The sequence below is a fragment of the Budorcas taxicolor genome, chromosome 15 (genome assembly GCF_023091745.1).
Source record: "Budorcas taxicolor isolate Tak-1 chromosome 15, Takin1.1, whole genome shotgun sequence".
Lineage (NCBI taxonomy): Eukaryota > Metazoa > Chordata > Mammalia > Artiodactyla > Bovidae > Budorcas > Budorcas taxicolor.
In genome coordinates this window covers 16498980-16513944 of record NC_068924.1, presented here as the reverse complement: position 1 = coordinate 16513944, position 14965 = coordinate 16498980, and the positions used below count along the sequence as shown (strand labels likewise).

Below are 14965 nucleotides of genomic sequence, written 5' to 3'. Positions count from 1 at the left end.
ATCTCATGGAATTTAGTGCTTTTCTAAGTATGGCAAGATGCAAGCATCTGGGGCTTATTTGCTGAAATCCTTTCTTTCTACAAACTTCATCTATTTGGGGCCAGCATCCTCTTTCTTGATTTTGTTATTTCCTTAGTTCCTCATTTACTGTAGGAATTGCTAGCAGCTGATAGCTGTTGGATTGCAGGCATTGGGCACCCTCTGGGCTCAGCAATTTATTATATTTGGAGGCCCACAATCGCTGATCACTGTGCCATCCTTATTTACTGATACGGCAAGAAATACTCCATTTCACAGGGGTTTTGTGAACTGATAAAAGGCTAACTGAACAAAATTATTTGTCTATGAGAACTTTAAGTTTTGTATGTTGACTGTTTTAATTTTGTTGCCCACAGCACAGTGGAAAGAGTTGGGGCTTCAAGCCTTGCCTCCAGGTCTCAAAGTAATAGAAGAAATTATTTCTTCTGAGGATGAGAAAATGCTTTTGGAAAGTGTTAACTGGACAGAAGATACAGACAATCAAAATTGTAAGTAAAACTTTAAATCTGATATTTAAAAGCTTCTGCAAAATGTCTTCTTCTCCTTTAGTTTATTAAATTCTGTTTCCTCAAAATTCCTGAAAGTGCTCTCGATCCACTATTAGGTAAGTCACACCAACAATTCTTAAGAGCATTAATAATAAGTAGCTTTTATATGTAGGTATCAATTTAAAACACCAAATTGATGAATATTTATTAGCCAACATTTGTGGAGCTGACAGAGGTCGATCTTGTCAAAGCTATGGTTTTTCCAGTAGTCCTGTATGGGTGTGAGATTTGGACTATAAAGAACGCTGAGCATTGAAGAATTGATGCTTTTGAACTGTGGTGTTGGAGAAGACTCTTGAGAGTCCCTTGGACTGCCAGGAGATCAAACCAGTCAATCCTAAAGGATATCAGTCCTGAATATTGACTGATGCTGAAACTGAAGCTCCAATACTTTGGCCACCTGATGCAAAGAACTGACTCACTGGAAAAGACCCTGATGCTGGGAAAGATTGAAGGCAGTGGGAGGAGGGGATGACAGAGGATGAGATGGTTGGATGGCATCACTGACTCGATGGACATGAGTTTGAGCAAGCTCCAGGAGTTGGTGATGAATAGGGAAACCTGACGTGCTGCAGTCTATGGGGTCGCAAAGAGTTGGACGCGACTGAACTGAACTGTAGAGCTAACATTAATAAGCTGTTTCACATACATTTGGTTGTCTGTATTCATGGGTTCTGTATGCATGAATTCAATCAACTCTGGATTGAAAAAATCTGAGTAAAATTCTAGAAAGTTCCAAAAGGTAAAATATGTTGACAGTTCATAATATATGAATGTGAAGTCGCTCAGTCATGTCTAAATCTTTGCAACTCCGTGGACCGTAGCCCACTAGGCTCCTCCATCCATGGGATTCTCCAGGCAAGAATACTGGAGTGGGTTTCCATTTCCTTCTCCAGAGGATCTTCCCAACCTAGGAATTGAACCAAGGTCTCTTGCATTGCGGGCAGATGCTTTAACCTCTGAGCCACCAGGGAAGCGATATATATATATATATATATGACATGTAAGACAGTTGCATATACAATACATATGTGTATGTATACACACATATGTACATGCATGCATACATACATGTATACACATGTGTATGTACACACACATGTGTATACATACATAAATACATATGTACGTACATGTATACATATGTATTGTATATGCAACTGTCTTACATGTCATATACATTGTAGGTATTGTAAGTAATCTAAAGATTTAAAGTATTCTGGAGGATGTGAAAGATATGTTTAGGTTATATGCAAATACTGCACTATTTTATGTAAGAGACTTAATCCTCCTTGGATTTTGGCATTTGAGGGAACCAATTCCCCAAGGATACACAGGGACACATGTGTATTGTCTTATTTGGTTCTCTCTACCCTAAGGCAATTTTTACAATGAGAAATTAGCTGTTCAGTACTATATGATTATAATGTAGTAAGAAAGTCCTGGAGAAATTTACAAATTAGTTACTCTGTTTCCAGATCATTAGCAATCTTGTGAGCGGCAGGGTATATGATTAGCTCTTTCAAATTGATTGGGTGAAACCCTTAAAAGTTTGTTTCAATTTTAGACTTAAAAGAATAGCAGATATGAAGTAGATCGTTCAATTTTACTGAAGACAGTGATTTAGCAGCTGACAAAAATTACCATTACTAAATTAATCCTTATTCATAAAATTAACTTTGAAATATATGAAGGAATGAAATTTTTTTTCCCCTAAATAGTTTACTTCTCTTCATACAGTTCAAAAATCCTTAAAACACAGAAGAGTAAAGCATTTTGGCTATGAATTCCACTATGAGAACAACAATGTAGATAAAGATAAACCGTTACCTGGGGGTAAGTAATTGTTAGCAAACAATAAGGGCTGGTTCAGGAAAAAATATTAATATATAATATTAGGATATCATGGTTGAGATTATTTTTCATTTGTCATTTGTATGTTAACATATAAAACAGTTGATTAAATGTAACTCATTTAGATTAAATAGTGTAGCTTTGTGTTAAAAATGTTATACATACAAATAAAGCTAAATTTAATTTCTCTTGAGCACTATCCTTACTCCCATACACCTCTTCAGAAGTAATACAGTTAACAGTTGAATGTATATTATTTCAATCTTTATAAATGAATTTATATCCAAATAACCTGTTAAAGTATATAGTTGTTAACATGTAACAGTATATTGTATGTCATGAATTATATATTCATATATTGTCACATTATCACAGTATATGTTAGAGATCTTATACAGGTTTTCATTTTATTGAATATTCAGTAATTGCTTATTCAGTTAGTTTCCTTTTGCTAGACATTTAGGTTATTTCTCGTATTTGGCTTTTACAAGTTGTGCTGTAGTAAATATCTTTGTACACACCTCTTTATGCATTAAGCCAGAGTTGCTCAAGGGAAATGAAACTGCTAGGTTAGAATTCTGTCAAAGTTATGCTCACTTAAAAATATCAGTAGACACTGACAGACTGCATCCTGAAAGAGCTATACTAACATTCTCTCACAAAGTGCTTACTTCCTTACCCACTACCCCAGCGGCATGTGAAATATCACTTTTAACTTTATATTCGATTACTAGTGAGATTGGCCATTTTTGTTTCCTTTTCTGTGAATTCTTTTTTCATCTTCTTTGCTAGTTTTTTCTAATGAGTAGTCCAATGTATTAATAAGATTTTACCATATAATTTAGATATTAATCCTTTGGTAGACGTCTTTGTTGGAATTCAATTTATGTGTATATTTATGACTTTCATCTTATTTAAGGATTTCCTTTGCCTCGTGAGATAACATTTATGACCTCAATAAAAGTAACTTAGTTCTACTTTGAAAAACGTGTTTTTTAAAAAGAAATAATTTCAAATAATTAAATTTAAAATAAGTTAATAATTTAAGATAATAAGAAATTGGTCAGGCTAGTTTCGATATAATATAGTAAATTTTATAATTTTATTGCTACTTTAAAAAATACCAAAATTGTTTTCTGCAAAATACTTTTGTATATTTTATTTGATAAAGTTAACAAAATAATTTTAAAAGATTATTAAGATTTTGTTTTTATTTTCCTTTGCTTGTGAGTTTACTGTTATGTTTGGATTTGACTACTAAACTAAGAGCTCTATGATTTTTATCACAGTGACTGTTGTTTTCATTCTTGGGTTAAACATGAAAAGTAAATAATTTAATATGTTTCACTTTTATCATTACTGATTTCAGGTCTTCCTGACATTTGTGAGAGCATTTTAGAGAAATGGTTGAAGGAAGGATTCATTAAACATAAACCTGATCAATTGACTATAAACCAGTATGAACCTGGGCATGGTGAGTATTTCTTCTTTTACAATTCCAGTCATAAATTTCATAACTTAGTGGGTTACATAGCTCCCTAAGATCAAAGATATTATTTTTTTGCTTAAATTTACTCTTGGAGTAATTTCTTTATGTCCATTACCTGTGTTGATTTTAATCCCTTTGCAATTTTACACTCCGTTTCTTGAGGAATTTGCATCTTAAGTGTAAACAGACTGACATGTTATTATTTGTGATTTTCTTTTGTTCCCCCCTCAACATTGTTTTTTTGGAGAGGAAGAAGATTGCTTTAAAAACAAACCATGTAAAATGGAAGAAATCAAATAATTTATAGGTATCAAGAAGAAGGCTAATTAGTTAGATCATCTTGATCTTCTTATTCTTCTGTAGAGAATGTGGAAGATAATTCTAGGATGACATATTAATGGAAAAGTTTTAGGTTATTAACTTTTTTGCACTTGTTAGCATCTTCATCTGATATTTGTACTAATCAAATGATATTGAGGGCTTTATTAGTGACAAGTTATGGCATTTTTTCCCTCTGCATTTATCATGTTTTGTGATAGCTTAGTCTTTCCATTGGTCTATAAACTCCTTAAGGACAGGGATTGTGTCTTACTAGCCTTATATACTTTCATGATGTAGCGAAGTTTCTTTCAAGTAAGACAGATACTCAGTCAATGTAGATTGAGGGTGTATATTGTCACCCTGCTTATTTAACTTATATACAGAGTACATCATGTGAAATGCTGGACTGGATGAATCACAAGTTGGAATCAAGATTGATGGGAGAAGTATCAATAATCTCAGATATGTAAATGGCACCACCCTAATAGCAGAAAGCAAAGAGGAACTAAAGAGCCTCTTGATGGAGGTGAAAGAGGAGAGTGAAAAAGCTGGCTTAAGCTCAATATATGTAAAAAAGAGGATCATGGCATTCGGTGCCATCACTTCACAGTAAATAAATGGGGAAAAAAATGGAACCAGTGGTAGACTTTTATTTTCTTGGATTCCAAAATCACTGTGGACAGTGACTGCAGCCATGAAATTAAAAGATACTTCCTCCTTGGAAGAAAAGCTATGACAAAACTAGATACCATATTGAAAAACAGAGATATCACTTTGTCAGCAAAGGTTCATATAGTCAAAGCTTTGGTTTTTTCCAGTAGTCATGTATGGATGTGAGAGCTGGACCATAAAGAAGGCTGAGTGCCAGAGAATTGATGCCTTCAAACTTTGGTGCTGGAGAAGACTCTTGAGAGTCCCTTGGACAGCAGGGATATCAAACCAGTCAATCCTAAAGGAAATCAACCCTGAATATTCATTGGGAGGACTGGTGCTGAAGCTGAAGCTCCAATACTTTGGCCACCTGATGGGAGGAACTGACTTGTTGAAAAAGACATTGATGTTTGGAAAGATTAAAGGCAGGAGGAGAACGGGACAACAGAGGATGAGATGGTTGGGTGGCATCGCCTACTCAGTGGACCTGAGTTTGAGCAAACTCTGGGAGATGATGATGGACAGGGAAACCTGTCATGCTGCAGTCCATGGGGTCATGAAGAGATCAATATAACTGAAAAACCACAACAGTGTCGATTGAGAGACTGGTGAAAGAAGCCATATCTTAAATAGTCTTAAGATTAGTCTTCATGCCTGGCTGTTGTTTTTGTTCTACAAGTACTTGGGAATCCAGGATTCATAGGTCAGAATGACTTTGTTAGCAATCTTGGGATGAGATTTGGGAAATGCCCTGGTTAAGCAGTGACTCTCAAGTCTTGATTTTACAATCAAGTCACAGTGGTGCTCTAATGTAAAGTTATATTTTTAGTTTAAACCTAGTTTAATTTTCATACTGTTCATGGGATTCATGGCAAAAATGCTGGAGTGGTTTACCATTCCCTCCTCCAGTGGACCACATTTTGTCAGAACTCTCCACTATGACCTGTCCATCTTGAGTGACCCTGCACAGCATGGCCATAGCTTCATTGAGTCACACAGTCACCTTCGCCACAACAAGGCTGTGATCCATGAAGGCTGTGATCTGGAAGATGAGCCCCACAGGTCAGAAAGTGTCCATTATACTACTGGGGAGAGTGGAGGTAATTGCTAATAGCTCCAGAAAAAAATGAAGAAGCTGGGCCAAAGCGGAAATGACAGTTGTAGATATGTCTGGTGGTGAAAGTAAAGTCCAATGCTGTAAAGAACAATATTGCATAGGAACCTGGAATGTTAGGTCCATGAATCAAGGTAAATTGGATGTGGTCACACAGGAGACGGCAAGAGTGAACATCAACATCTTAGGAATTAGTGAACTTAAATGGGTGAGAGTGGGAGAATTTAATTCAGATGACCATTATATCTACTACTGTGGACAAGAATCCCTTAGAAGAAGTGGAGTAGCCATCATCATCAACAAAAGGGTCTGAAATGCAGTACTTGGGTGCAAAACTGATCTTGGTTCATTTCCAAGGCAAACCATTCAGTATCACAGCAATCCAGGTCTATGCCCCAACCACTATTACTGAAGAATCTGAAGTTGATTGGTTCTATGAAGACCTACAAGACCTTCTAGAACTAACACCAAAAAAAAAGGTGTCCTTTTCATTATAGAGGATTGGAATGCAAAAGTAGGAAGTTACATGCTACCTGGATTAACAGGCAAGTTTGGCCTAGAAGTACAAAATGAAGCAGGGCAAAGGCTAACAGAGTTTTGCCAAGAGGATGCACTGGTCATAGCAAACACCTTCTTCCAGCAACACAAAAGATGAGTATACATGTGGACATCACTAGATGCTCAATACCGAAATCAGATTGATTATATTGTTTGCAGCTGAAGATGGAAAAGCTCTGTACAGTCAGCAGAAACAAGACTGGGAGCTGACTGTGGTTAAGATCATGAGCTCCTTATTGCAAAATTCAGGTTTAAATAGACGAAAGTAGGGAAAACCACTAGGCCATTCAGGTATAACCTATATCAAATCCCTTATGATAATACAGTGGAAGTGATGAATAAATTCAAGGAATTAGACCTGATAGAGTGTCTGAATAACTATGGACGGAGGTTCATAACATTGTACAGGAGGCGGTGACCAAGCCATCGCAAAGTAAAGAAGTGCAAGAAGGCAAAGTGATTGTCTGAGGAGGCTTTACAAATAGCTGAGATGAGAAGAGAAGTGAAAGGCAAGGGAGATAGGGAAAGATACAGCCATCTGAATGCAGAGTTCTAGAGAATATCAAGGAGAGATAAGAAAGCCTTCTTAAGTGGACAGTGCAAAGAAATAGAGGTAAATAATCAATAGGAAAAACTAGAGATCTCTTCAGGAAAATTGGGGATATCAAGGGAACATTTCATGCAAGGATGGGCACGATAAAGGACAAAAACTGTGAGGACCTAACAGAAGCAAAAGAGATTAAGAACAGGTGGCAAGAATACACAGAAAAAAAAAAGTCTTAATGACCCTGATAACCATGATGATATAGTCACTCACCTAGAGCCAGACATCCTGGAATGTGAAGTCAAGTGGCCTTGGGAAGCATTACTATGATCAAATCTAGTAAAGGTGATGGAATTCCAGCTAAGCTGTTTCGGATCCTAAACGATGAGGCTGTTACAGTTCTGCACATAGTATGTCAGGAAATTTGGAAAAGTCAGCACTGGCCATAGTATTGGAAAAGATCAATTTTCATTCCATTCCCAAAGAAGGACAATGCTAAAGCCAACTTCTGTACAGTTGCACACATTTCATATTCTAGCAAGCTTGTGCTCAAAATCCTTCAGGCTAGGCTTCAGCAGTGTGTAAACCAAGAAATTCCAGATGTATAAGCTGGATTTAGAAAAAACAGGAACCAGAGATCAAATTGCCGATATCCATTGGATTATAAAGCAAGGGAGTTGCAGAATATCATCTACTTCTGCACTGACTACACTAAAGCTTTTGCCTTTGGAATCACAAGAAACTGGAAAATTATTAAAGAGATAATTTATCTCTGACCACCTTACTGGTCTCCTGAGCAACTGATATGCAAGTCAAGAAGCAAGAGTTAGAACCAGATATGGAACAATGGAGTGGTTCAAAATTGGGAAATGAATATATCAAAATTAGGAAAGACTGTGTATTGTCACCCTGCTTATTTAACTTATATGCAGAATACATTATGCAAAATGCCAGGCTGGATGAAGTACAAGCTGGAAGTAAGATTACCGGGAGAAATATCAACAACCTCAGATATGTAGATAATACCACGATAATGGCAGAAATTGAAGAGGAACTAAAGAGCTTCTTGATGAGGGTGAAATAGGAGACTGAAAAAGCTGGCTTAAAACTCAACATTCAAAAAGCTAAGATCACGGCATCTCTTCCCATCACTTCAGGGAAAATAAAAGGGGAAAAGTGGAAACAGTGACAGACTATTTTCTGGGCTCCAAAATCACCATGGAAGGTGACTGCGGCCGTGAAATTAAAAGATACTTGCTCCTTGGAACGAAAGCAATGACAAACCTAAACATTGTACTAAAAGCAGAGGCATCACTTTGCCAACAAAGGTCTGTATGGTCAAAGCATTGGTTTTCCATTAGTCATGTATGGATGTGAGAGTTTGATCATAAAGAAGGCTGCATACCAAAGATTTGAATCTTTCGAATTGCTCTGCTGCAGAAGGCTCTTGAGAGTCCTGTGGACTCCATGGAGATCAAAGCAGTAATCCTAAATGAAATCCATACTGAATATTCTTTGGAAGAACTGATGCTGAGAGTGAAGCTCCAATACTTTGGCCACCAGATGGGAATAACTGGCCCTTGGGTAAACACCCTGATGCTGGGAATATGTTGAAGGCGAAGAAGAAGGGAGCAGCAGAGAATGAGATGGTTAAATAGCATCACTGACTCAATGGATGTGAATTTGAGCAAACTCTGGGCATATTGAAGGACACGGAAGCCTAGCATGCTGCAGTCCATGGGGTCACAAAGAATTGGACACGGCTTAGATACTCAACAACAGCAGCAACAACAAATTAACTTTATTTACATTCATCTTAAATGTTTCCTTTTACCTAAAATTACTGTTTATCAAATGATGTTTTCACTATAATCCTTGAGGCTATATTTAGAGATGTCCTAAATGTACTAAAAAGAAAAGTGAAGTGACCTGTTACCCTATCTTCAATCTCAGGAATTCCTGCTCATATTGACACACATTCTGCTTTTGAGGATGAGATCATTTCTCTCAGTTTGGGATCAGAGGTAAATTTTCAAACACTTTTATTAGCTATCAACAAATGTCTTACTTTATGCAACGCCCTTATCATAGCATTTCTCACATTTCTCATTTCAGATGAATTAAGAGTTAAAAATGAAGTGTAAAGACACCATTAGCATTTAATTTCTAATAGAATGTGAAATTATCACAGTCTCTTCTTTTAGGTGTCCAGAGTTTTATGTATCAGCTCACTAGATGGCAGGAAAGCCCTGTAAAATACATGGTACTTTTTTAAGTTAAGTAAAACTGAAATGGCCATTTTACAATAATTTACTGTAGCAACATTGCCACCTAGTGGCTAAAGATAGTAGCTGCAGTCTGTAGATAAAACTAAAATGTGTCTGGAATTTTGATAAACTTGTTCACATATATTTTATGATTCAGTCCCTTCAAAAACTTTGAACAGTAATGGATAATGTTGTTTTCTTTACAAATAAAGAAGAGGTTCATGTTTATTCACTGATATATTTTTATAGTATAGTTGTACTTTATTTGATCTGCTATTTGAAAGTTGCTCAGTCATGTTCTACTCTTTGCTACCCCATGGACTATACATATAACAGTCCATGGAATTCTCTAGGCCAGAATACTGGAGTAGGTAGCTTTTTCCTTCTCCAGAGGATCTTCCTAACCCAACAATTGAACCCAGGACCCCCACATTTCAGGTGGATTCTTTACCAGCTGAGCCACAAGGGACGCCCTTAAACTATGCTGTAGAAGCTATCAAAAGCATGATTTAAAGCAATCCATGCAAACTGAAGCTCTGAGGCCTTCCCTCATAGCTCAGTTGGTAAAGAATCCGCCTGCAATGCAGGAGACCCAGTTCAGTTCCCGGGTCAGGAAAATCTGCTAGAGAAGGGATAGACTACCCACTCCAGTATTCTCGAGTTTCCCTTGTGGCTCAGCTGGTAAAGAATCCATCTGCAATGCGGGAGACCTGGGTTCGATCCCCGGGTTGGGAAGATGCCCTGGAGAAGGGAAAGGCTACCCACTCCAGTATTCTGTCCTGGAGAATTCCAGGGACTATACAGTCCATGGGGTTGTAAAGAGTTGGACATAACTGAGCGATTTTCACTTTATTTTATGCAAACTGAAGATAGTTTTAGATGGAAATCAAAATTTCAAATCTAGAAGAGTCTTTAAAATATGAGGTTGTTTCAAAATCTTATCATGTTCCTGTATGTAAATACTGTTTTCTAGTATTTTTTGCATATGCTTAGTTCAGTTCAGATCAGTCACTCAGTTGTGTCTGACTCCTTGCAACCCCATGGACTGCAGAAGGCCAGGCTTCCCTGTCCATCACCAACTCCCAGAGTTTACTCAAGCTCATGTCCATTGAGTCAGTGAGGCCATCCAGCCACCTCATCCTCTGTTATCCCCTTCTCCTCCCGCCCTCAATCTTTCCCAACATCAGGGTCTTTTCAAAGGAGTCAGTTCTTTGCATCATGTGGCCAAAGTATTGAAGTTTCAGCTTCAGCATCAGTCCTTCCAGTGAATATTCAGGACTGATTTCCTTCAGGATTGACTGGTTTTATCTCTTTGCCGTCCAGGGGACTCTCAAGAGTCTTCTCCAACACCACAATTCAAAAACATCAGTTCTTCAGTTCAGCTCAACTTTCTTTATAGTCCAACTCTCACACCCATACATGACCACTGGAAAAACCATAGCTTTGACTAGGCGGACCTTTGTTGGGAAAGTAATGTCTGCTTTTTATTATGCTGTCTAGTTTGGTCATAACTTTTTTTCTAAGGAGCAAGTATAATTTCATGGCTGCAGTAACCATCTGCAGTGATTTTGGAGCCCAAGAAAATAAAGTCTGTCACTGTTTCCAGAGTTTCCCCATCTATTTTCCATGAATTAATGGAACCAGGTACCATGATCTTAGTTTTCTGAATGTTGAGTTTTAAGCCAACTTTTCATTCTCTTCTTTCAGTTTCATCAAGAGGCTCTTTAGTTCTTCTTCACTTTTTGCCATAAAAGTGGTGTCATCTGCATATGGGAGGTTATTGATATTTCTCCCAGCAATCTTGATTCCAGCTTGTGCTTCACCCAGCCCAGAGTTTCTCATGATGTACTCAGACTATAAGTTAAATAGGCAGGGTGATAATATACAGCCTTGACGTACTCCTTTTCCTATTTGGAAGCAGTCTGTTACTCCATTCGCTTAGTTCCTATCGCTAAATTTTGCTTTGGCTTTTTAACTTTTGCTGAGCTTGTGTGATGTTGATACTGTGTCTATAGAGCTAGTGTATTTCTTTGATAAGGCAAAACCATCTTATCCTCTCCACATGTGGATTTCTTATTAAGTGCTTTAAAAAATAATGAAGACAAGAAGGGAAAAGAGCTCTTCTCTGTCTTGTTTATTTTCATTTTACCTCTTATCCTGGCTTGTAGCTTTAGGGGAACAGTAAACATCTTTGTTTTTTCCTCCTAACTGTGTGACCAGTGTAGAAGTGAGATAAAAGATAAATGAATATCAGAATGTCAGCTGCTGAGAAAACATGGAAGATAATGGCTTTGAATCTGTTACCAACTGGATTTATTAATACTTCAACTATGAATTAGACATACTGTCCTTTACACTGGTACAGCTGACGACTTTTCCCATAAAGGCAGAGGCTATAACAGAGGACATGAAGATGTATAAGTTAAGATTCTGCAAACTAGCTAGATTTGAAAAAGAGAAGAAAGGGCTCACTGAGGCAGGTTTGTCTCTAGGCTAACCAATCAGCTGAGGTGTTCCTTCTCTGGAGAGTTGGAAGCAAAGAAATGGAGAAAAGTAGGTCTTCCTATTACTTTCACTCCTATAGAAATTCTCTCCATTCCTAGGGAAATATAAAAAATGGGGCCTAAATATTCCTCCAACACCCTAACAGGTGATTATAAAGTTTTAAACTAGAAGTTATAAAGAAGGGGAAAACTTGCCTCTAGTTGCAGTGAAAATCTACTGTAATCATTATCTCCATTTGGTGTCTCTGGAGTTACATACTTTTTCTCCTAGTGAAAAAAAAAATGAAGTATGATTGCCTTAAAGTATTAGTTTCAGTTATACAAGCCAAATTCAACTTAAATTGAAGAAAGTACGGAAAACCACTACACCATTCAGGTATGACTTAAATCCCTTATGACCATACAGTGGAAGTGAGATATAGATTTAAGGGACTAGATCTGATAGACAGAGTGCCTGATGAACTATGGATGGAGGTTCGTGACATTATACAGGAGACAGGGAGCAAGACCATCCCCAAGAAAAAGAAAAGCAAAAAAGCAAAATGGCTGTCTGAGGAGGCCTTACAAATAGCTATGAAAAGAAGAGAAGCGAAAAGCAAAGGAGAAAAGGAAAGATATACCCATTTGAATGCACAGTTCCAAAGAATAGCAAGGAGAGATAAGAAAGCCTTCCTCAGTGATCAATGCAAAGAAATAGAGGAAAACAATAGAATGGGAAAGACTAGAGATCTCTTCAAGAAAATTAGAAACACCAAGGGAACATTTCATGCAAAGATGGGCGCAATAAAGGACAGAAATTGTAGGGACCTAACAGAAGCAGAAGATATTAAGAGAAGAGGTGGCAAGAATACACAGAAGAACTGTACAAAAATGATCTTGATGACCCAGATAATCACAGTGGTGTGATCACTCACCTAGAGCCAGATATCCTGGAAGGTGAAGTCAAGTGGGCCTTAGGAAGCATCACTACAAACAAAGCTAGTGGAGGTGATGGAATTTCAGTTGAGCTATTTCATATCCTAAAAGATGATGCTGTGAAAGTGCTGCACTAAATATGCCAGCAAATTTGGAAAACTCAGCAGTGACTGGAAAAGGTCAGTTTTCATTCCAATCCCAAAGAAAGGCAATGCCAAAGAATGCTCAACTACCTCACGATTGCACTCATCTCACATGCTAGTAAAGTAATGCTCAAAATTCTCCAAGCCAGGCTTCAGCAGTAAGTGAACCGTGAACTTCCAAATGTTCAAGCTGGTTTTAGAAAAGGCAGAGGAACCAGAGATCAAATTGCTAACATCCACTTCAGTTCAGTTCAGTTCAGTTCAGTTCATTTCAGTTGCTCAGTCGTGTCCGACTCTTTGTGACCCCATGAATCTCAGCACGCCAGGCCTCCCTGTCCATCACCATCTCCTGGAGTTCACTCAGACACGTCCATCGAGTCCGTGATGCCATCCAGCCATCTCATCCTCTGTCGTCCCCTTCTCCTCCTGCCCCCAATCCCTCCCAGCATCAGAGTCTTTTCCAGTGAGTCAGCTCTTTGCATGAGGTGGCCAAACTACTGGAGTTTCAGCTTTAGCATCATTCTTTCCAAAGAAATCCCAGGGTTGATCTCCTTCAGAATGGACTGGTTGGATCTGCTTGCAGTCCAAGGGACTCTCAAGAGTCTTCTCCAACACCACAGTTCAAAAGCATCAATTCTTCGGTGTTCAGCCTTCTTCAGTTCCAACTCTCACATCCATACATGACCACAGGGAAAACCTTGACTAGACGGACCTTAGTTGGAAAAGTAATGTCTCTGCTTTTGAATATACTATCTAGGTTGGTCATAACTTTTCTTCCAAGGAGTAAGCGTCTCTTAATTTCATGGCTGCAGTCACCATCTGCAGTGATTTTGGAGCCCCAAAAAATAAAGTCTGACACTGTTTCCACTGTTTCTCCATCTAGTTCCCATGAAGTGATGGGACCAGATGCCATGATCTTCGTTTTCTGAATGTTGAGCTTTAAACCAACTTTTTCACTCTCCTCTTTCACTTTCATCAAGAGGCTTTTTAGCTCCTCTTCACTTTCTGGCATAAGGGTGGTGTCATCTGCATATCTGAGGTTATTGATATTTCTCCTGGCAATCTTGATTCCAGCTTGTGATTCTTCCAGCCCAGCGTTTCTCATGATGTACTCTGCATAGAAGTTAAATAAGCAGGGTGACAATATACAGCCTTGACGTACTCCTTTTCCTATTTGGAACCTGTCTGTTGTTCCATGTCCATTTCTAACTGTTGCTTCCTGACCTGCATACAGATTTCTCAAGAGGCAGGTCAGGTGGTCTGGTATTCTCATCTCTCTCAGAATTTTCCAGTTTATTGTGATCCACACAGTCAGAGGCTTTGGCATAGTTAGTAAAGCAGAAATAGATGTTTTTCTAGAACTCTCTTGCTTTTTCGATGATCCAGTGGATGTTGGTGATTTGATCTCTGGTTCCTCTGCCTTTTCTAAAACCAGCTTGAACATCAGGAAGTTCATGGTTTACGTATTGCTGAAGCCTTGCTTGGAGAATTTTGAGTATTACTTTACTAGCATGTGAGATGAGTGCAGGTGTGTGGTAGTTTGAGCATTCTTTGGCATTGCCTTTCTTTGTAATTGGAATGAATACTGACCTTTTCCAGTCCTGTGGCCACTGCTGAGTTTTCCAAATTTGCTGGCATATTGAGTGCAGCACTTTCACAGTATCATCTTTCAGGATTTGAAATAGTTCAACTGGAATTCCATCACCTCCACTAGCTTTGTTCATAGTGATGCTTTCTAAGGCCCACTTGACTTCACATTCCAAGATGTCTGGCTCTAGATGAGTGATCACATTATCATGATTATCTGGGTCATGAAGATCTTTTTTGTACAGTTCTTCCATGTATTCTTGCCACCTCTTCTTAATATCTTCTGCTTCTGTTAGGTCCATACCATTTCTGTCCTTTATCAAGCCCATCTTTGCATGAAGTGTTCCCTTGGTATCTCTAATTTTCTTGAAGAGATCTCTAGTTTTTCCCATTCTATTGTTTTCCTCTATTTCTTTGCATTGATCGCTGAA

General features: G+C 38.1%; 1 protein-coding gene across 1 annotated transcript in view; it reads left to right on the top strand.

The window, feature by feature from the left end:
• The window catches only part of ALKBH8 (alkB homolog 8, tRNA methyltransferase), a 119326-nt gene that overhangs the window by 30055 nt on the left and 74306 nt on the right, over positions 1-14965 (top strand). The window contains exons 4-7 of the mRNA XM_052653219.1: positions 396-527; positions 2328-2423; positions 3811-3915; positions 9072-9142. Coding sequence (XP_052509179.1) covers positions 396-527; positions 2328-2423; positions 3811-3915; positions 9072-9142 — 404 coding nt within the window. The remainder of the gene's footprint in view (positions 1-395; positions 528-2327; positions 2424-3810; positions 3916-9071; positions 9143-14965) is intronic.